The 24476-nt window shown below is 41.7% G+C and overlaps 1 protein-coding gene across 4 annotated transcripts in view; it reads right to left on the bottom strand.

Moving 5' to 3' along the window:
* The window catches only part of mark1 (MAP/microtubule affinity-regulating kinase 1), a 188724-nt gene that overhangs the window by 69259 nt on the left and 94989 nt on the right, over positions 1-24476 (bottom strand). For all 4 annotated transcript variants that reach the window (XM_061910065.1, XM_061910066.1, XM_061910067.1 and 1 more), the window contains exon 4: positions 451-499. In XM_061910065.1, coding sequence (XP_061766049.1) covers positions 451-499 — 49 coding nt within the window. The remainder of the gene's footprint in view (positions 1-450; positions 500-24476) is intronic.

The following is a 24476-nucleotide window of genomic DNA, read 5'->3' on the forward strand; positions in this document are numbered from 1 at the left end:
GATGGTTTGGTCCGCACATTTTACCGGCGATGCTAACGCAGCTGTTCGGCCATGCTATGGCTATGAATTCGCTCAATAGCTTCAGTTTCTTCTTCAATACTTTCATACTCCAACCATCTGTTTCAATACATGCGTAATCTGTTGAATCGCTTAAGTCGCTGAAATCCGAGTTTGAATCCGAGCTAATGTCGCTATATCTTGCTGTGGTATTCCCATTGTTTGTTTACATTGGCAGCACTGTGTGACGTCACAGGGAAATGGCCAGTGTCTTTGCAGAGAGCGAAAATAAGGCACTTTAAAGCCGGTAAAATTTTGAAAAAAAATTCAAAAAATACAACAAACCACTGGGAACTGATTTTTATTGTTTTTAACCCTTTTGAAATTGTGATAATGTTCCCCTTTAATGACATGCAGAAGTGTGTAATGTTATTGTCAGGTGTTCGACCTTACCAATGTTGGGATGGTTCAGTAGCTTCATTATTCGCACTTCCCTGAAGAGCTGTTGACACACAAAGAGACATTTGTTGTTTTTTAATGAAATTGTCCGAGCTGACTCAGGACATTCAGGAAATGGCATCATGCACACAACAGAGCCACACAAAGTGACGTCTTTGGAAACTGAACTGGAGCGTCATGGGACTTGAGTGCTATGTACGGCAACATGACGGATGCAGTGACAATAAATCTCTCAAGGATGAAGAGCGGCATTACAAAAAAACAACAAAAAAAATAGAACTCACAGCTGTATGAGCACACAGGCTTCCTTCCAGCCAGTCCGGTCCAATAGAATCATGCACGCTCATCTTTGTTCTTAAAGCATCGTGCTTATCGAGCGAGTGCAGAGCTTTAAGAGCAGCTTGGCGTCATGTCAGATGATATCCTGCAGCCACTTAGAGGTGCTGTTGAATCATTTACATTCTGCTGACTCCCCCGCCTCGGCTCGGCGCTATCAAAGGGACTCCTCTGTGCTTTGACGTCAACGCTGGTTGTGCGCTTTGTCCGCCATCTTTCTTACGTTCCACCTGCTGTCTATACTTAGAAAATCTAAAAGGGAGAGTTCATATTTGCACGTGTGGCACCGATTCTCTCGATGCTCTTGGAGATGTTACACAAGCAAGCAAATGGACCGTCTGTGTTTTTTTGGGTCATCTTAAGTAGTCTGAGAGCCCGACCCAGCTGGGACCTCTCAGGTACTTTTTGCTAATTCAGTCTTCCGGTCTGTCTCGAAGTCTGCTCGCTTGTCTTTCATCAGACAAGCCAAAACTAAACGTAGCGAGAAAGAACAACAGAAACTAAGATGAACAGGAAGACCTTGTATTCACTACTGTAGTGTGACAACCGTTTTCTGCAGTTTCATCAACACAAAGTCATAGTTGGCCCAAAAAAATAACAGGAGGCTTGTTGTGCATTCCGTGTTTTCTGGACTATGGATATAAGCCGCACCCACTCAATCAAACCAGTGAAGTTGGCACGTTGTGTAAATGGTAAATAAAACAGAATACAATGATTTGCAAATCCTTTTCAACCTGTATTCAATTAAATAGACTGCAAAGACAAGATAGTTAACGTTGGAACTGGAAAACGTTTTTATTTTGGGCAAATATTAGCTCATTTGGAATTTGATGCCTGCAACATGTTTCAAAAAAGCTGGCACAAGTGGCAAAAAGACTGAGAAAGTTGAGGAATGCTGATCAAACACTTATTTGACATGGGTAACTTACAGATCTGTGAAGGCAAAATTAATGCTGAAAGGTACATGCAGGTTTTGGAGCAACTTATCCAAGCAACGTTATCAGGGACGCCCCTGCTTATTTTAACAAGACAGCTTATTTCATCCTAGCCTCTGGTGAGGGTGGTCGCATTCTCCGTTCCCTCCTTCCCTGCTTGCTCTCTTTGTCTTTGTCCTTGTCTGAACTTTTTAAAAGTTGCGCTGTCCTCTAATCCATCCATCCATCCATCCATTTTCTACCGCTTATTCCCTTTTTGGGGTCACGGGGGGGCGCTGGCGCCTATCTCAGCTACAATCGGGCGGAAGGCGGGGTACACCCTGGACAAGTCGCCACCTCATCGCAGGGCCAACACAGATAGACAGACAACATTCACACACTAGGGCCCATTTAGTGTTGCCAATCAACTTATCCCCAGGTGCATGTCTTTGGAGGTGGGAGGAAGCCGGAGTACCCGGAGGGAACCCACGCAGTCACGGGGAGAACATGCAAACTCCACACAGAAAGATCCTCAGCCTGGAATTGTCCTCTAATCCAAATTTCAATATGAATATGATCAGCTGGACTCTTGACGCTATTGACACAGTCTTTTCGACAAGAAAAAGAGGTTCGGGGGAGCCTGGCTGCCCTGATGGAACCATCGCTGCGGGTTACGTGCGGGACTCCTGGAACTCATGGAGGATCATGTGCCTCTCAGCTCTTTCCATGGAGGACGTGGCAGACATCTACCTATTTGGAGCTGTGATCACGGGGCACTTGCTGATTGGGCTGGGCATTGCTCTGGTGGATCCACAAATTCGGGAGACGATGGCAGCCACTCAAGGGGCCCAACGGCTGTTCAACGCAATGGAAGGATTGGGTCGGGCTGTGGGAACACAGACTTGTGCGATTTCTGAGTTGAATCGCAAAATGGATCTCATCTTGGAAAAGTTTGCAGAGAAGGAATAATTAATTGGAACTGAAAGAGGTCCAGCATGGACAAACAGAGAAGACAAGTCAATATTTTGTCTTCTCGAAGGAAAACAACTTTTTATCTACGATTTGGACTCCCTGAATGGCCCTGGCATGGAGCAGGCTGTTCTGAAGAAAATCTCCCGAAGACTCCGCAAAGATAGACGCTTTTGACCTCCCTTTTTGTCAACAACATCTGTAGCCGAACTTTATCAGCCTCAGCCATACAAAAACACTTCACCTCTCCCGAGTTAATTGGGCATACACACACACATGACCCCGACCCTTAAATCAACACCCTCACCACCGCTTATCTCCTCTGGGGTTGTGAAATGGCTGAGCGGCGCTACAGAGCGAACAGCGGGCCTGCGCAAACCCACCCCTCCCTCTGTGTGTCATGCTATGTAAGGTTTTTTCCTTGGACTCAGACTAGACCTCTGAGGGTCTAGCCTTGGACTGATATTTTTTTACTCCCCCCCCTTTCCTAATGTCAACCTTTTCTTATCTTTTTAGGGAGTGCTGTAACCGGCTGATCCCTCGGCGGTCTCGTCTTGTCCCCCCCCCCCCTGTAACGTATGTCTGCTCTTAGCGGGACTGTGCCGAAAATGTAATTTCAGTTCTGATGTGTCTTGTACTTGTTGGAACGGACAAATAAAAATGATTCAGATTCAGATTCAGTGGCAAGCCACGTGTTACAACAGCGTGGCTTCATAGTGACAGAGTGCGGGTACAAGACTGGACTGCCTGTAGTCCAGACCTGTCTACCATTGAAAATGTGTGGTGCAATATGAAGCCTAAAATACCACAACCAACACCCCGGACTGTTGATCCACTTAAGCTGTACATCGAGCAAGAATGGGAAATAATTCCACCTGAAAAGCTTCAGAAATTAGTTTCCTCAGTTCCCAAACGTTTACTGAGTGTTGTTAACAGGAAAGGCCATGTAACACAGTGGTGAAAATGCCCAAAGTGCCAACTATTTTGCAATGTATTGCTGCCATTAAATTATAAGTTAATGATTATTTGCAAAAATAAAATTAAGTTTCTCAGTTCGAACATTAAATATCTTGTCTTTGCAGTCCATTGAATTGAATATAAGTTGAAAAGGATTTGCAAATCATTGTGTGAATGTTGTCTGTCTATCTGTGTTGGCCCTGTGATAAGTTGGCGACTTGTCCAGGGTGTACACCGCCTTCCGCCCGATTGTAGCTGAGTTAGGCACAAGCGCCCCCCGCGACCCCAAAGGGAATAAGCGTCAGAAAATGGATGGATGGATGGATTCTGTTTTTATTTAAGAATAACACAACGCGCCAACTTCACTGGTTTTGGGTTTTGTAGTTATTTACACAGAAATATTTTGTAAATGTTTATCTACATACCTGAACTGTTTCCAAACTGTGTCTGTAACACGACAATAAAACAACTGATCTAAAACAACATAAGTCATTGTCATGGACCCACTAGCTGCTGAAGCTAGCTCTCCAATAAGCTAAACAGACTCCACGGTGACGTTTGGGTGAATTTACTAAAACTGAAATAATACAAAAAGAACGCCATTGCAAGCTAATAATACTAACACAGACACCCGTAGACATCGTAGCATATTAGCTAATGCTACTGACACTAGCTTTATTACATTAGGATATATCGCGCATACAAGTACGCATGAACACTTTAACAGACATCACACATTAGTGGTTTAGTCAGTATTCATTGTTTTAGTTAAACTGTGAAAACTACAAGCGTTGCTTGGAATGGTCAATGAAGAATCTTTTTCGGTGCAGAAACGCTATTTACGATTATACTTCCGCTTTAATTAAGGTATTAAACAGGAAGTACATTTTCAAGCAAACCCGTCCAAAAGATGGCGCCAAAGCACAAACAATAACACATCCTTTCAGTCCTCTGCTTGGGTTTAATGCAAACTATAGAACACAAAACATTATGGGTATTCAGATTTTGGTTAAGGGGGCGTCGCCCGGGTTAGGCGGATGGACGGGTAAGGGGCTGGGTAGGTGTAAGGAACAGTGTAATTTGGCCACTCTCAACCATCACGTTTCCATCTCATCGCTGCCTGGGGGTGGGGCAATAGACTACACACTGTGGTGAAGTAGGCCGGCTTCGTCGCGTGAAGAAGCCTACAATTTTTGGTTGGGTTTTCCGCTGCTTACGCTGAATGGCAATATACGATATATATATCTCCGTTTTTTCTTTTTCTCCTATGTCCCACTCTCCCTTGTGGAGGGGGTCCGGTCCGATCCGGTGGCCATGTACTGCTTGCCTTTGTATCGGCTGGGGACATCTCTGCGCTGCTGATCCGCCTCCGCTTGGGATGGTTTCCTGCTGGCTCCGCTGTGAACGGGACTCTCGCTGCTGTGTTGGATCCATTATGGATTGAACTTTCACAGTATCATGTTAGACCCGCTCGACATCCATTGCTTTCCTCCTCTCCAAGGTTCTCATAGTCATCTCCGTAATATCGCTAAAATTCGCTCCATTTTGTCCACTAAAGACGCCGAGATCATTATCCATGCGTTTGTTACGTCTCGTCTCGATTACTGTAACGTATTATTTTCGGGTCTCCCCATGTCTAGCATTAAAAGATTACAGTTGGTACAAAATGCGGCTGCTAGACTTTTGACAAGAACAAGAAAGTTTGATCATATTACGCCTGTACTGGCTCACCTGCACTGGCTTCCTGTGCACTTAAGATGTGACTTTAAGGTTTTATTACTTACGTATAAAATACTACACGGTCTAGCTCCAGCCTATCTTGCCGATTGTATTGTACCGTATGTCCCGGCAAGAAATCTGCGTTCAAAAGACTCCGGCTTATTAGTGATTCCTAGAGCTCAAAAAAAGTCTGCGGGCTATAGAGCGTTTTCCGTTCGGGCTCCAGTACTCTGGAATGCCCTCCCGGTAACAGTTCGAGATGCTACCTCAGTAGAAGCATTTAAGTCTCATCTTAAAACTCATTTGTATACTCTAGCCTTTAAATAGACCTCCTTTTTAGACCAGTTGATCTGCCGCTTCTTTTCTTTCTCTTATGTCCCCCCCTCCCTTGTGGAGGGGGTCCGGTCCGATGACCATGGATGAAGTACTGACTGTCCAGAGTCGAGACCCAGGATGGACCGCTCGTCGGGACCCAGGATGGACCGCTCGCCTGTATCGGTTGGGGACATCTCTACGCTGCTGATCCGCTTCAGATGGTTTCCTGTGGACGGGACTCTCGCGGCTGTGTTGGAGCCACTATGGATTGAACTTTCACAGTATCATGTTGGACCCGCTCGACATCCATTGCTTTCGGTCCCCTAGAGGGGGGGGGTTGCCCACATCTGAGGTCCTCTCCAAGGTTTCTCATAGTCAGCATTGTCGCTGGCGTCCCACTGAATGTGAATTCTCCCTGCCCACTGGGTGTGAGTTTTCCTTGCCCTTTTGTGGGTTCTTCCGAGGATGTTGTAGTCGTAATGATTTGTGCAGTCCTTTGAGACATTTGTGATTTGGGGCTATATAAATAAACATTGATTGATTGATTGATTGATTGTCACCGACGTCCCACTGGGTGTGAGTTTTCCTTGCCCTTATGTGGGCCTACCGAGGATGTCGTAGTGGTTTGTGCAGCCCTTTGAGACACTAGTGATTTAGGGCTATATAAGTAAACATTGATTGATTGATTGATATTCCGTTTATATTTACATCCAACACAATTTTCCACGGGGTTTGTAGTCATTTTCTATATCGCACAAAGACAACCCGCGATGTATCGAGTATGTCGATATATCGCCCAGCCCCAAGTCAAGGACAATAAACAAACGGGTCACGGTCGCAGCTCTTATGAAGTAGCATGTGACCTCTCCATCAAGACAGACATTCTTCGTCTTTATGAATGAGGGACGGACTGTAGGCTCACTATCTAATCTGGATATCTGCCTCTTCCGGCCTCCCTCCCTCGTTTTGTCCTGCGCGTCACTGCCCTAAAGTCCCCTCACATGGGAAGAAGGCGTGCAGCCGCTCGGAAACTAAATTTCAAACAAATCCGGGCAGAGCGGTGGAAAATGAGAAATACGGTGTCGGTCGATGCAAGTTCAATAGTGATGATTAGGGATGCACCGAAATGAAAATGTGTGGCCGAAGCCGAATAAAATTTAAACGCTTGGCCGAAGGCCGAATAATGAATGCAGTTTTTCACAATTTTTTTTATATTGCATAAATACCCTAGAATAAATATTTAGACATGTTTTTCAAATAAAGTATTTTTTCATTGAATATTGACATTTTTTTAATATTCCAGTAGCCTTTGCTTTTCAAAAAAAGCACAACGTTTTTCATTTATATTAGGCCTTCAAACAAAACATGCATTCCAAAAAAAAATAAAGTGCATTAAAGTGGATAAACCCACAACAAATGAATTATTGTCCTTTTGGCAAAAGTCTGCTTAGCCACAGTAGATATGCTAATAATGTAAACAGAAGGCTTAAACAGAGGCCCCACTAAATCTCAATAAGTGTGTGCATGTAACCTCATACACTTATACAGGTACACAACATATCCCAACGTCACCGCGTCAAAAAATTGCGTCACACGCCACTATTCGGCCTTGTTTTTAACTCATTCCACCGAAGGCCGAATGTGGCTTTTTTTTGCCATATTCGGCCGAATATATTCGGTTACCGATTAATCGGTGCATCCCTAGTCATGATGTCCCCGTGGATATAATGAGACCTTCGATAGGGAGGCCTGCTATCGATGTCATACACAAATACATTACATATCTACATACCCCAAGTCCGTCCATCCACGCGCACATTTACGGTACGAACATACATATACTGTACATATACATTCACTGTACAAACAAACATACATATACTGTACATATACATTTACTGTACAAACAAACATACAAATACTGTACATATACATCCACTGTACAAACAAACATACATATACTGTACATATACATCCACTGTACAAACAAACATACATATACTGTACATATACATTCACTGTACAAACATACATATACTGTACATATACATTCACTGTACAAACAAACATACATATACTGTACATATACATTTACTGTACAAACAAACATACAAATACTGTACATATACATCCACTGTACAAACAAACATACATATACTGTACATATACATTCACTGTACAAACAAACATACATATACTGTACATATACATTCACTGTACAAACATACATATACTGTACATATACATTCACTATACAAACAAACATACATATACTGTACATATACATTCACTGTACAAACAAACATACATATACTGTACATATACATTCACTGTACAAACAAACAAACATATACTGTACATATAGATTCACTGCACAAACATACATATACTGTACATATACATTCACTGTACAAACAAACATACATATACTGTACATATAGATTCACTGTACAAACAAACAAACATATACTGTACATATACATTCACTGTACAAACAAACAAACATATACTGTACATATACATTCACTGTACAAACATACATATACTGTACATATACATTCACTGTACAAACAAACATACATATACTGTACATATACATTTACTGTACAAACAAACATACATATACTGTACATATACATTTACTGTACAAAAACACTCATGCACATAATCATGTTTCATCAAACATATATCAATGCTGTTGCCCTAGGGTAAACTGGGTAACACAAAGCATATTGACAAAGCTTAAACCATTGTTACAATAACAATCTACAAGATTAATATAGGTTGCCTCTCTCTCTTCCCTTTCATCTTTCGGTATTCCTTCTTCTTTTTTTTTATTATTTTTTATTTTATTTTTTATTTACTTGTCCAGGGTGTACGCCACCTTCCGCCCGATTGTAGCTGAGATAGGCGCCAGCGCCCCCCGCGACCCCAAAAAGGGAACAAGCAGTAGAAAAATGGATGGATGGATTTATTTTTTTATTATCTTTCTAGCTATCATTATGTATACGTATCGTTGCATTTGAACAACTTTATTGTTGATAATAAAGGTAATCTATTGGTTTTGTTCATGATCAATAGCGCTTTTTCTATTGGTATTTGTATTGCTCCAGTTTTAGTGTAAAAATGCTCATTGTCATTACTATATTATTTATTTCACTAACTGCTTATTTGCTATCACTTTTACGATCATATTTGTACATATTATGTATGTGCTGGTGTTGTTCTATTGTTGTTGTTGTTATTGTTGTATTTGCTGTTGTTGTTTGTGTCTCTCTGTCTAATCCCCCTCTTATCCCCACAATTTTCCCCTCCGTCTTCCTTTTTTTCTCTTTCTATCCCTTCCTGCTCCGGCCCGGCTGCACCAAATGATAATATAAATACATTTAATAAAGTCACATTCAAATAAGACAACAAGAGAAGTATCTTACACTTCTCTTTTGTAAAGTAAATCTGAACAGCCGATACGGGCGTCTACATCAACTATATCAGGGGTGCCCATTACGTCGATGGCGAGCTACCAGTCGACCGCGGGGGGTGTGTCAGTCGATCTCCAGCCAGGCTTTTAAAAAAAATAGACCTAAAAATGAGTGATCATCAATCTTCACCAAGACGTCACTTAAATGACATTCACGGTACCGGAGGGTCTTGTGAGATGACGCTGGCTGCTGCAAGATCATTATTATGAAAAATGACCGAGAGCAAGCCGAGAAACACTTTTCATTTCAACAGACTCTCGCGCCGTACCTTCCGTCAAAACTCTAAAGGCTGACTGCACATTTCCTATCTTCACGGCACCCGAGGGTCTTGTGAGATGACGCTGGCTGCTGCAAGATCATTATTATGAAAATATGACCGAGAGGAAGGCGAGAAACACTTTTTATTTCAACAGACTCTCGCGCCGTACCTTCCGTCAAAACTCTAAAGGCCGACTGCACATTTCCTATCTTCACAATAAAAGCCCTGCTTCATGCTGCCTGCGCTAACTAAATACATCCATCCATCCATTTTCTACCGCTTATTCCCTTTCGGGGTCGCGGGGGGCGCTGGCTCCCATCTCAGCTACAATCGGGCGGAAGGCAGGGTACACCCTGGACAAGTCGCCACCTCATCGCAGGGCCAACACAGATAGACAGACAACATTCACACTCACATTCACACACTAGGGCCAATTTAGTGTACAGAGTCTCGGAAAACTGGCGTGCACAAGCGATCCCTCAGAAAGCTGGCGTGCACATCACTTGTGCACGCCAGCTTTCCGAGACTCTTATTTTGTTAGCGCAGGCAGCATGAAGCAGGGCTTTTATTGTGAAGATAGGAAATGTGCAGTCGGCCTTTAGAGTTTTGACGGAAGGGACGGCGCAAGTCTGTTGAAATAAAAAGTGTTTCTCGCCTTCCTCTCTGTCATTTTTTCATAATAATGAACTGGCAGCAGCCAGCGTCATCTCACAAGACCCTCGGGTGCCGTGAATGTCAATCAAGCAAGCTACGGAATTTGCCGCCAATGTTTTTCTTGTAAAGTGTATGGAAGCTGGATGAATTAGATGCCAAAAACCAACCACTTTCATGTGGTATTGTACAGAAAGGACAACTTTTTTTCTCCTCCCTTTGAAAATGTGGGCGTTATCATCATTACTGTCTGATTCCAATCAATGCAAGTCATCAGAATCAGGTAATACACCAACTTATATTCTTGTCTTTGTGAAAGAAAGACATCTATATGTGTTACACATGCTTGTATTATCATTAAACACATTTAACTTGTTTACAAAAATGTCTCTTTCATAAATAAATAAATATAAATGATATATATAAATGAGGTAGATCCCCTCGAGTTGGTCAATTGAAAAGTAGCTCGCCTGCAGAAAAAGTCTGGGCACCCCTGAATTAGATGATTTGCCTGAGAAGCTGGACAGGACAAAAAAAAAATGAAGTCAATATTAACCACAGTCACGTAGCGCCGCCCGATAGTAATTTTAACAAAAATGTATCAATTTGAATAAATGAGTGAAAGCAGCTATTTAAGAAAGCGATTTAAAAGAACTACAAAAAGACAAAAGGCGGATCACACCACTATTACTACAAGGCGCCTGAGTTTCAGTCGTCTGTGCCAGTGACCTACTTCCAGTCACCCAGGGGCGCCCAGACTCCCAAACTAGCCTTAATTACAGCAAAGTCCCCACACGCAGACCACCACATATCAGACTGGGACATTTACAGAAACTGGCCAAACTATTTCGGTCCCAGATAGTCTTCCAACAAGGAGATCATTGTGTTAGGCAAGCCCACATTTCTCTAATGAGTGTGTGTGTTTTGTCTGTGTTTGTGTAGGTCATGCGTAAACAATATTTCCCTAACTGTATAGAAGCGAGAGTAGATAAAATAGAGAAGACACTGCACTGCGTCAAACAGAGAACCACTATTGCCTCGAGGCTAAGCACAAAATTTTCAGTTTGGTCATGAGCAATTAAAGGCCTACTGAAAGCCACTACTAGCGACCACGCAGTCTGATAGTTTATATATCAATGATGAAATATTAACATTGCAACACATGCCAATACGGCCTTTTTAATTTACTAAATTACAAATTAAAATTTTGCGCGGAAGTATCATGCTGAAACGTTGCGGTATGATAACACGTGCGCGTGATGTCACGCATTGTAGAGGACATTTTGTTCCAACACTGTTCACAGCTATAAGTCGTCTCTTTTCATCGCATGATTCCACAGTATTATGGACATCTGTGTTGCTGAATCTTTTGCAATTTGTTCAATGAATAATGGAGACGTCAAAGAAGAAAGCTGAAAATTGTTTACCTATTATGTTTGTAACACTTTCCACGGCCACTTAAAGGCCTACTGAAAGCCACTACTATCGACCACGCAGTCTGATAGTTTATATATCAATGATGAAATATTAACATTGCAACACATGCCAATACGGCCTTTTTAATTTACTAAATTACAAATTTAAATTTTGCGCGGAAGTATCATGCTGAAACGTTGTGGTATGATAACACGTGCGCGTGATGTCACGCATTGTAGAGGACATTTTGTTCCAACACTGTTCACAGCTATAAGTCGTCTCTTTTCATCGCATGATTCCACAGTATTATGGACATCTGTGTTGCTGAATCTTTTGCAATTTGTTCAATGAATAATGGAGACGTCAAAGAAGAAAGTTGAAAATTGTTTACTCATTATGTTTGTAACACTTTCCACGGCCACTTAAAGGCCTACTAAAAGCCACTACTAGCGACCACACAGTCTGATAGTTTATATATCAATGATGAAATATTAACATTGCAACACATGCCAATACGGCCTTTTTAATTTACTAAATTACAAATTAAAATTTTGCGCGGAAGTATCATGCTGAAACGTTGCGGTATGATAACACGTGCGCGTGATGTCACGCATTGTAGAGGACATTTTGTTCCAACACTGTTCACAGCTATAAGTCGTCTCTTTTCATCGCATGATTCCACAGTATTATGGACATCTGTGTTGCTGAATCTTTTGCAATTTGTTCAATGAATAATGGAGACGTCAAAGAAGAAAGTTGAAAATTGTTTACTCATTATGTTTGTAACACTTTCCACGGCCACTTAAAGGCCTACTGAAAGCCACTACTAGCGACCACGCAGTCTGATAGTTTATATATCAATGATGAAATATTAACATTGCAACACATGCCAATACGGCATTTTTAGTTTACTAAATTGCAAATTAAAATTTTGCGCGGAAGTATCATGCTGAAACGTTGCGGTATGATAACACGTGCGCGTGATGTCACGCATTGTAGAGGACATTTTGTTCCAACACTGTTCACAGCTATAAGTCGTCTCTTTTCATCGCATGATTCCACAGTATTATGGACATCTGTGTTGCTGAATCTTTTGCAATTTGTTCAATGAATAATGGAGACGTCAAAGAAGAAAGCTGAAAATTGTTTACCCATTATGTTTGTAACACTTTCCACGGCCACATAAAGGCCTACTGAAAGCCAGTACTAGCGACCACGCAGTCTGATAGTTTATATATCAATGATGAAATATTAACATTGCAACACATGCCAATACGGCCGCTTTAGTTTACTAAATTGCAAATTTAAATTTTGCGCGGAAGTATCATGCTGAAACGTCGCGGTATGATAACGCGTGCGCGTGATGTCACGCATTGTAGAGGACATTTTGTTCCAGCACCGTTCACATCTATAAGTAGTCTCTTTTCATCGCATGATTCCACAGTATTCTGGACATCTGTGTTGCTGAATCTTTTGCAATTTGTTCAATGAATAATGGAGACGTCAAAGAAGAAAGCTGAAAATTGTTTACTCATTATGTTTGTAACACTTTCCACGGCCACTTAAAGGCCTACTGAAAGCCACTACTAGCGACCACGCAGTCTGATAGTTTATATATCAATGATGAAATATTAACATTGCAACACATACCAATACGGCCGCTTTAGTTTACTAAATTGCAATTTTAAATTTCCCGCGAAGTTTCCTGTTGAAAATGACGCCTATGTTGACGCGTGCTTGTGACGTTATTGGTTGGAGCGGAAATTTTATCCCAGCACCACTCACGGCTAAAAGTCGTCTGCTTTAATCGCATAATTACACAGTATTTTGGACATCTGTGTTGCTGAATCTTTTGCAATTTGTTCAATTAATAATGGAGACGTCAAAGAAGAACGCTGTTGGTTGAAAGCGCTGGATTGCAGCTGCCTTTAGCAACCAAAACACAGCCGGTGTTTCTTTGTTTGTTGTGAAGCTTTAATATGGAACAGAGCGGTCAAGCGAACATGTTTCCCGACCACGTCAACGGCAGGTTTCGGTGAGAAAATTGTTGTAATACGTCGGCTCTTACCGGGGACAGCAGCGGAGCTTGCGTCCTGCTGCAGCAGCACTCAAAAAGGCAGCTGCTGTTACGCCGGTTCGGCGGATGCGTCAAACGAAGAACACAACAAAGGTAGGATCTAACAAATTTATTAACAAAAAGTGAGCTCTGAACAAAAACACTGGAGCTAATAAAAAGGGAAACAAAAGACACTAGCGTGTAAGCTAGGAAATATAAAGAACTAAGACTTGGCACGATGGCACAAAAAGTAAAAACAAAGATGATTAGCATGTGAGCTAAAGATGACAATAAGGTGGCTTAGGTAATGAGCTAGCGAGAAAAACATACCTGACGTTACTTGTTGCATGTGAGCAAATTAGAGTCCCGGAAAGAATAAACAGAAGAGGTTAGCTTATAAAGGAAGGTGATTACCTGAAGCAGGTGTGTGGACCGAGTGTAGCAGGTGATGGACAAAACAGGAAATAAACGGGTCGGACGGAGAATGAAAGAAAGGTGGAAAAATAAACATGTGAAGATCCAAGTCACGGATCGCAACAGCTGCGACTTTCTTGGCTCCTCCATAGCTTCCATCAGAGACACTGGCGGTCACCAAACCCCTCCGACTTTCAGGTATGACTTTATAATCTCACTAAAACACTAGTAACACAATAATTAGATAAGGGATTTTCCAGAATTATCCTAATAAATGTGTCTAATAACATCTGAATAGCTGTCACTGCCGATCGCACGGGAATCTAAGGTACCAAGTTAGCTCAAGAAACATAAACTAGGAGTCAAGAAATACTAACGTAACTTGTTGCGTTCCGCAAACGATGAAGCCAGACTGAATAACTCTCTGATTAGTGGTCGACAACAGGTGAGGGTGCCGACCACTAACCAGAGGCATGTGAACCCAATTAATCCTCATGGAAACTAAAACAAACCCAGGAACTTAGGGAGTCCAAAACTAACAGAAAATAACAAAACGTGATCCGGGCAACGGATCATGACAGTTAAGTTCTTACAAGCTTTTTAAAGGCATTGAACAACTTATCTCTGCGTACTCTGAACTCCTGCTTCCACACAAGTGTCGGACTTAATAATAAAAAAACATAATACCGTACATTTTCCATAACTGACATGTTGTTTAGGGCTTCTTTAGACAGAAAACTAGTTGAGAAGGCTTTGCAGGTCACAGCCTAGTAGTACTCTCCGTTTTGCCTCAGTGGATTTACGACACAATTAATCAACAATCAATTCGACCCAAATCTAAAGCCTGTTTTACGCAGAGACTCTGGAAAATTGAGGTATTGACGCTGATCCAACAGTTATCTGTTTGCCTGCCTGCATCTTTAACACGGAACTCAGTGAACATCAATGCCAGCGTCTGGGGTGATGTCTAAAATACTGGTTGTAGGGCTGCTCCATCAATCCTTGTCAAATTGTAATTGGATTTTTTAACAATGACTTTGTAAATAAAAAAGAAAAATCGTTAAATGAATTTTCAACTCCATCACGTCTGGCGCCTCCGGGCTATACCACAGGCTCCTCCCTCCCGCGAGAGCGCTCTCTATAAACATACGGCGCTCCACACTTACATTAGTGAAAAGATGAGGAAAACAGGAGAGAAAGGAGTGTCTTATTTAATCGTTATTATAATAATTAGGAATGGGCAACGATTAAAAATTTTAATCGAAGTTAATCGCACTATTTCTCTGATTAATTGCAATTAACTGCATTGTATACGCAAAGCCCAATAATGAATTCAAAAGTAGTGTGTAGTGCACCTTTATTGGAATATTCTCCCACATGAACAAAAGCGCCAAAACATTTGTTGTGCAAACACAATTTAAATCAGTCCTTGTTAAACAGTAGCAGTTAAATAGCATATTTTATGAAAATCAACTCCAAAAAGGTAAATACAAACATTTAAGCTTATTGCCACTGCCAGGGTATTTAAGTTATCCTGTTTGTTATGGAAAATAAATATAATCTACATACAAATCTCTGAGCCACAATCATAACATCTGAACAGGCAATTTCTGAGGTAACAGCAGAAACATTTTTTTTAGCAGGGATCTTATGTTTAAAAAACCTATATTATAGGTAGTGGGCTGTTTTAGGGAATTTTGGATCAAATTATCCGTAGTAGCAATATTAATAATGTTGTGTTTATTCTGCGTAGTGCACTTAAAATAATTATGACCATATCTAGGAATTGATATGATGGGAATTTTCCGATTGTTTGCTTGGTGCTTTGATAAACTGAAGGCATCATATACATGGTACTATATTGTGATGTTATGAGCCAGGGAATAAAAGAACTACCCTACCCAGCATGCAACAGGAGTGACGAGCATGCGCGGTAGCCCGGTATAGGTTGTGTCGCCATGACGACATCTTGTATGTTGTGATATGCACGCTCTGAAAGTAAACGTTAAGAACTCAGCCAACACTCCTGGTCTGCATTATTCATAAATAGACAGACAACACATATACTCCGCTGCTTCACAGGCCGCTGGATGTAGACGGCAAAGTATTCCCATGCTAGCTAGCCGGTCTAGCAAGCACGCCTCATTGAGTCCAAAACGGCCCGATCTATCCACATCCAGAATTGTCCGGTATTTTTGCCAAATGTTCCATCTTTACCAAGAGCCCCTCCACGCCGGGCGACGCCATCTTGTTAAGAAAAGGCGTTAACAAAATAAAAGCATGTAAACAACGTACGCAAATGTGCGATAAAATAATTGTCGGCGTTAAAAGATTGATGAGTTAACTCATAATTAACGCATTAATTTGCCCACCCCTAATAATAATACAATTTTGATTTGTTTGCTAATCACATGCATGTGGTCACAAAGGCAGGAGCATTTGCGGCGCTAGTGTGAGAGGTGATCCGCCTCCACAAGCCCAGAGAGTGCATTACCAGCGCCCTGCATAGCGTGCAGAAAACATCTAGAAGTGTGAACGCTAACAAGACGAAAACTGAGATACAATTTTCCATTATCTGGTAACAGTTTCCTTCCTTAGTGGAAAAAGTAAACCAGTGGTGCTCAAAATGCGGCCCGGGGGCTACTTTTTTGGACTCGATTAAAAGATGAAACATAAGCAAAAATGCATAAAGTAAGGAGAAAAATATTAAATGCTAAACACAAATAAAGACATAAATATTTGTCTTTGAGTAAACTATTTCCATAAAAACTACAGGAAAGAGAGAAAGTCACTGATCTGTCCCTTGGAACGTTCTACCTTATGTTCAGTTCGTCATCCTTTTGCACTGTTATTTTACTCCGTAGGCGTACTGCCGATAAATGGTCTATTTTCGGTCGTTTTTCATTTATAAGACGCACCGGATTATAGGCCGCGTTAAAGGAGTTATAGCATTTTTCTTTTTTTAAATTGAAAACACGTCCTTGTGGTCTCCATAACATGTAATGGTGGTCAAAATGCTGCATGGATTATGATTTACAGATCATCTTCAAGCCGCTTTCTGACAGTCTCTTCAGGATGTGTCGTTTTGTGGGCGGTCTTATTTACGTGGCTCACCTTCGACAGCGTCTTCTCCCCGTCATCTTTGTTGTAGCGGTGTAGCGTGCAAGGACGAAGGTGGAAGAAGTGTTAAAAGATGGCGCAAACTGTTTTAATGACATTCAGACTTTACTCTAATTATTAACGGAGCAGCATCTCCTCATCTGCCGGAAATGTGTCCCGTGAAAAACCGTCCGACCAGAAATCAATAACTAAAGTTCCTTGGGTGAATAATGTAAACTCACTACACCGGTATGTTTTAACACTTTCATGGCGAGTGCCAGAATAATTGTATCTTAGTTATCACAAAACATTGTGTTTCAATGAGTTCCCGGCGAGAGGACAAAAGCTGTCTTTGATCCTACCAAGCAAAAGGCTTGTAAAACTCCACTGTGTAGGATGGGAAGCGACATGAAAGAGGCGTTTTTTTTTTTATGTATTGTAATCCACATGAAGATTTTGTCTTTACCCGAGATCTACAAAGTGGAGAGGAGGCAGGGCCTGACCTCCCTCCAGGCAGCTTTTGTTTGAACTGCTTTACGACCTTTTCTTTGAAATGTTTTGTGACCAATGATGGCTGTTTATGACCCCCCTCCCTTAGAAACAGCTGTTGCCATGTAATCAGGGAAAGTCCAAATAAAAGACAATCTTTCGTCAGAGCGTGGGGCGACACTGTACAAGGGTACAGAGGCTACGCGTTTCTCCTCAATTGAGCTCAATTAGTTGAGCTTCATTCCTTGTTTCTTGTCTTGTTTAATAGATGTCTTTAGTGTTTGAAGCTGACAGCGAGATTACTGACAGATATAAGTAAGAACTTTACACTACTTTATATTAGCAATGGCAACAGCGGAGGATGAATGTCCCATAACAAGATACAGAAAAAGAAGTAGCTTAGTGACTATGTAGTTGACTCAGACTACAACGGCGGGCGCCCGCAGTTTTTCAGGATTTCTGCAGATCCCAAACACGGATCAGCAGGTACCAGAAGGTAAGAAAAGTTGCTTTTGCATAACATTGCGAAACAAAACACCAGATAATACGTCTTACCTTATACACACACCATAATAATACTAGTACGTTGAAGGACAGTACAATCCATCAAGCGGCTTCAAAGCTTACCAGAGTCGTACTAAAATATTTTGATGGATTTAATGTTGGTGTTGTTTACTGTGGGTTCTTCCGAGGATGTTGTAGTCGTAATGAATTGTGCAGTCCTTTGAGACATTTGTGATTTGGGGCTATATAAATAAACATTGATTGATTGATTGACTTGAGTTATATTGCAGTCTACACGTATCTCTTATGTGTGACTGCCATCTTCTGGTCACAACTATCATTTCACCATGTACCAAATAAAATAGCTTTGAGGTCGGAAAGCAAAACCAGAATTATTCTGTACATTAGGCACACATGGGTATAAGGCGCACTGTCAAGTTTTGAGGACGAAAAAAGGATTTTATAGTCCTTATAGTCCGGAAAATGCGGTAATTGGTAATATTTATTGTTTACATTGTACAAATAAAGTTCAGTCTACCAAAGACACATTCCTTATGTGTTGAACATACATGGCAAATATTGTTCTCAGTATACCCCACCCTGAGTTGTCTTTTGTAGTTTCTACCCCCCAAAAAATCATCCAAAAACGTATTTTCAGCGGAAAATTTTGAGATATCATTTTTGGTCAAAATTGTGCAGCCCGACTTGGTCAAACAAGTGACAACCAGCTGTTAAACTTCACATACTGGTCTCGGCATTGCGGAATTTCCTTACACACGGACGTCGTTCCGCCTCTGATACTATGCCGAAATCTGTGGAGAATTGGTATCATTTATACAGAACAGCGCTACAGTAAAAAGGTTAAAGGGAAACATTATCACCAAACCGATGCAAGCGTCAATATATACCTTGAACTCTAAATGGGTGAATTTTGGCAGATTAAACGCCTTTCTGTTTATCGCGCTTTTAGCGATGACGTCAGAACGTGACGTCACCGAGGTAACACACCCGCCATTTTCATTTTCACATTACAAACACCGGGTCTCAGCTCTGTTATTTTCCGTTTTTTCAACAATTTTTTGGAACCTTGGAGACATCATGCCTCGTGGGTGTGTTGTCGGAGGGTGTAACAACACTAACAGGGAGGGATTCAAGTTGCACCACTGGCAAGAAATCTGCCGCCAGACCCCCATTGAATGTACCAGAGTGTCTTCACATTTTATCGGCGATGCTAAGACAGACATGGCACAGAGATGTATGGATAACCTGCAGATGCATTTGCAACCATTAAGTCAACAAAATCACAAAGGTGAGTTTTGTTGATGTTGTTGACTTATGTGCTAATCAGACATATTTATTCACGGCATGACTGTTAGCTAATCGATGCTAACATGCTATGGTAATCGATGCTAACATGCTATTTACGCTAGCTGTATGTACATTTGAAACTAGATACCCACATTTAATGCGAAACAAACACTTACCAATCGACGGATTTAAGTTGCTCCAGTGTCACAAGATGCGAAAGTCCTGATCGTTTGGTCCGCACATTTTACCGGCGATGCTAATAAGGCAGCCATGCTATGGGCCACACCATTAGGTACACCCATGCTATGGCCGAATAGCGTCAATAGCTATTCGCTCAACAGCTTCAGTTTGTTCTTCAATTTCGTTTTCGCTATCTGCCTCCATACTCCGACCATCTGTTTCAATACATGTGTAATCTGTTGAATCGCTTAAACCGCTGAAATCCGAGTCTGAATCCGAGCTAATGTCGCTATATCTTGCTGTGGTAACTGCCATGTTGTTTGTATTGGCAGCACTGTATGACGTCACAGGGAAATGGATAGTGGTTTCGAAGATAGCGAAAATAAGGCACTTTAAAGCTTTATTTAGGGGTATTCCGGGACCGGTACAATTTTGAAAAAAACTTCAAAAAATACAACAAGCCACTGGGAACTGATTTTTATTGTTTTTAACCCTTTTGAAATTGTGATAATGTTCCCCTTCAAATTTGATTGTTTGGCCAATCCCTAATCAAAACTGAGCATTCAAAGCTAAAGACAGTTGGAAAATAACCCAGCCATGAACATATGAAGTCATAAATAAATGTACGACTAAGCAGCCTCAACATTTATCGTGTCCGTCCGATCACATTCCACTTGCCCGAACCAGACCAAAGCTGCCTTCACCCCCGGGGGTGCACGGCGTCGCATTGGCTAATGCGGAGCGACAGGCACGGGACGTACATAAACAGCCATTACGAGAGCCTGACCTAACCGCGGAAGGCTTTTTACAACTAGTAGCGACTACACAAGTTGCAAGTCAATGAGTGTCATCAACTTCTGAAGTAGGCTAACAGTTTCACCTTTTCTAAACGTGAGTCGCTTTTGAATTTGGCTTTCAATTGTCTGCATTTCAGCGATGAATATAAACACTTCTTATTTACAGATTAGAGCGAGCCAGGCAGACAGAGCAGAGTGGGATGATAGGGCGGCGGTGCAAAGGGGATTAACGGAGGCCTATTTTAGGGCTAGAATGCCTAAAAAACATCACAAAATCTTCCTGACCACAGATGTCGAATGATGTGTTTCCTCTGGCGGATCTCAGGATGTACTCTAGAAGCTGGGTCGACCTCATTTCCTGTTTGCAGTCGAAGCGCCGTAGAGTCACATTGGGCCAGAGAACGCCACCGGGGTCATAGGAATAACAGGGCGGTTCATTATTCGAGGCTTATGACACACTGTGGCTGCTACCGGCCTCTTTTGTATGGTTTGAATAACAAAAAGGACAAAAGGTATGCCGGAAAATCTCTTTGTTAAGACTGGGAGTCCCCAATCTTTTTGATTCAGGGGCCACAACGGGTTAAAAGAAATTGGCCTTGGCCCGGACGATCTCTGTGTATGTACAGTATATACAGTAGGGATGCAACGGTTTTGTAGATAGCGTGGTATTACGGTTTTAAAATCCTTGCAATAATGGTGTGACGGATCTGGAATTAAACTTTATCTCCCAGAAGCGTGGTTTGAAAGGGAAGGCAGGAAGTGAAGTGTGTTCTACCTTGTAGTAGATAGAGCAATTGTTCTTTTTCAAAATCTGTTCATAACTCTTAAGTTATTTTGCTAACTAACAGACAAACAACCCCTGGCAAAACATTACCTCTGTAACAGAAAAAGCCCGCCAGGTTCGTCTCGAGTGTTCCAAACCAAAACAGCCGTGGAAAAGTACCTGCTGCACACCAAACAATTTGATAAGTTACCATCTGTCAGCGAGCGCCTCTGGACACGCCCATGGGCGCTCCTCTCCAGCCACGGCCGAACCCTTTCGCGAATGCTCTCAATCTGCAATCCGCACACCTGGAGCTGATGAGGAGGCACCACACTATTTAGACCACCGCGTCTTGAGTTCCAGTGCCAGAACGTAGCTACCTGTATTGTACACATCTCTCTGTCTCCTGGATTCGAGCTGTGTTTCACGTCTCCTCGGACTTCCCCTGGACTTCTTGCGGCCTTCCCTGATCTGGACCTTCCGCCTGCTCACGGACATTGCCACCTCTCTCCAGCCCTCAACCTCTAGCATGCCCACGGACTTCCGGGCCTGCCTTGCCCCCTCTGGACTTCCGCATTCCTCTCAACAAGCAACTTCAACGCTTTCCGGTAAAACTCTCCAATTAGACACATCACATTATCGAACAGCATGTATTCTTTTCAATTACACACGTCATATTTTCTCGGTACTAAACACGTCTAAGGCTAAACGACGTCCTTGCCTCCGTGCAGTCTTCTTCTCCCCTGTACCGTTAAACCATCACCCGGAAAAGAACAAGCCAGCGACTCTAAACCTCAATTTGTGAGGGATTTACATAATCAAAAGTTCAAATGTGAGTTATATTTTCTGAGAAACTGCATTTTCCAAACCGATAAAAACAAATGTCTACTGTGTAGGACACCGCTTCCCTAAAAGTAAAAGTCGAGAGACACTGTGGATGTTCACGCACAGTTCTTTACACCTAAAAATACTTGTTTTAGTAATAAAATATGATTCAAAAATTTTAGCATTATGTCTGTGTTCAATTACGGTAAGCGTTGTCATCCTAAACATTACTGCCACTTCATTTTACACACAATAGCATGTTTAAGTTGTTTTTTTTGGACATAAATCACAATAATATCGTACCACGGCTCTTTTATCCTGCACTACAATGAGCTAATGCAACAACATTTAGTTTTTGTCTGTGTTGTAGAGTTCAACTTTGAATGACAATGAAAGGAAGTCTAAGTTTAATACTGTGATGATATCGTACCGTGAGATTTTGATATTGTTACATCCCTAATATACAGCGCCTACCAAAAGTATTCACCCCCCTTGGCTTTCTGCCTATTTTGTTACATTTCAAGCTGTAATTTAAATGTTTTCAATCTAAATTGTCTAAGACAGATTTGCACAAGATAACCTTAGTTGGGGAAGTGAAATGAGAAAAATATAAACAAATTTATATAATCAATCAATCAATCAATGTTTACTTATATAGCCCTAAATCACTAGTGTCTCAAAGGGCTGCACAAACCACTACGACATCCTCGGTAGGCCCACATAAGGGCAAGGAAAACTCACACCCAGTGGGAAATCGGTGACAATGATGACTATGAGAACCTTGGAGAGGAGGAAAGCAATGGATGTCGAGCGGGTCTAACATGATACTGTGAAAGTTCAATCCATAATGGATCCAACACAGTCGCGAGAGTCCAGTCCAAAGCGGATCCAACACAGCAGCGAGAGTCCCGTTCACAGCGGAGCCAGCAGGAAACCATCCCAAGCGGAGGCAGAGATGTCCCCAGCCGATACACAGGCAAGCAGTACATGGCCACCGGATCGGACGGGACCCATATAAGAAGATGTAAATGTAAATTGGCATGTGCATATGCATTCACCCCTTTTTCTCTGATGCCCTTTAAAATGTTCTGGAGCAATCTATTACCTCAACAAGTCAATTAATTAGGGTCGGGTTAAAAAGTAATATCCACATCTTTGATGATCCCCCGAAGCACAGCCAAATCCCTAATGTTCAAATGAAGAGAACATGGAACCACAACAAACCTGCCAAGTCCGGGCCGCCCACCTAAACTCACAGACTGGGTAAGGAGGGCATTAATCAGAGGCCATATTAATCAGAGGCCACATTAATCAGAGGCCACAGAGAGACCAAAGGGAACCCTGAAGGAGCTGCAGAGTTCCACAGCAAAGACTGGAGTGTCTGTGCATAAAACCACACAAAGCTGTTCACCACATATAGCAGCGCTTTATGGAAGAGTGACCAGAAATAATCCATTACTTAGTGTTCAAAATAAAAAGGCACGTCTTTGTAAAGGCTAAGTAACTACTTTTTGTTAGCATTGGGCCTTTCTTCGCTTTTAAACGGACAGCAGTTTAATTGTTATTCAAGTTTTTCGGAACAACATAATGAGCAGCACAGTTAAAGTATAAATAAATATTTCTGAATACATTAATTTTCTTTGACAGTTAACACTAGGGATATAAATCTCTTTGTGATTGAAGATTGGATTTGCATTGCATTGCAATACGTTTGATTGATTGATTGATTGATTGATTGAAACATTTATTAGTAGATTGCACAGTACAGTACATATTCCGTGCAATTGACCACTAAATGGTAACACCCCAATAAGTTTTTCAACTTGTTTAAGTCAGGGTCCACGATAATCAATTCAAACCGTAAATCAATTCATTCATAAAACAGAATGATTCGATGCAATTTGATTTAGTGTACGAACAATTCCATGTTATTCGATTTATCCATCCATCCATTTTCTACCGCTTATTCCCCTTAGGGTCGCGGGGGGAGCTGGTGCCTATCTCAGCTACAATCGACCGGAAGGCAGGGTACACCCTGGACAAGTCACCACCTCATCGCAGGGCCAACACAGATAGACAGACAACATTCACACACTAGGGACCATTTAGTGTTGCCAATCAACCTATCCCGATTTAGTGTATGAATAATTCCATATTATTTGTTTCAGTGTAAGAACGATTTATTAATATTTGATACGGTGTATGAATATCGTATTTTTCGGAAGGCGCATCGGATTAGAAGGCACACTACCGATGAGCAGGTCTATTCAGGACTTTTTTCAAACAGAAGGCGCATTAAAGGGGACATATTATGATTTTTTTTTTAATTTAAAACACTATCTTGTGGTCCACATAACATGTAATGGTGGTTCTTTGGTCAAAATGTTGCATAGATTATGTTTTACAGATCATCTTCAAGTCGCATTCTATTGTACCATATGTCCCGGCAAGAAATCTGCGTTCAAAAGACTGCGGCTTATTAGTGATTCCTAGAGCTCAAAAAAAGTCTGCGGGCTATAGAGCGTTTTCCGTTCGGGCTCCAGTACTCTGGAATGCCCTCCCGGTAACAG

Source organism: Nerophis ophidion, linkage group LG09, assembly GCF_033978795.1.
Source record: "Nerophis ophidion isolate RoL-2023_Sa linkage group LG09, RoL_Noph_v1.0, whole genome shotgun sequence".
In the NCBI taxonomy this organism is placed as follows: domain Eukaryota; kingdom Metazoa; phylum Chordata; class Actinopteri; order Syngnathiformes; family Syngnathidae; genus Nerophis; species Nerophis ophidion.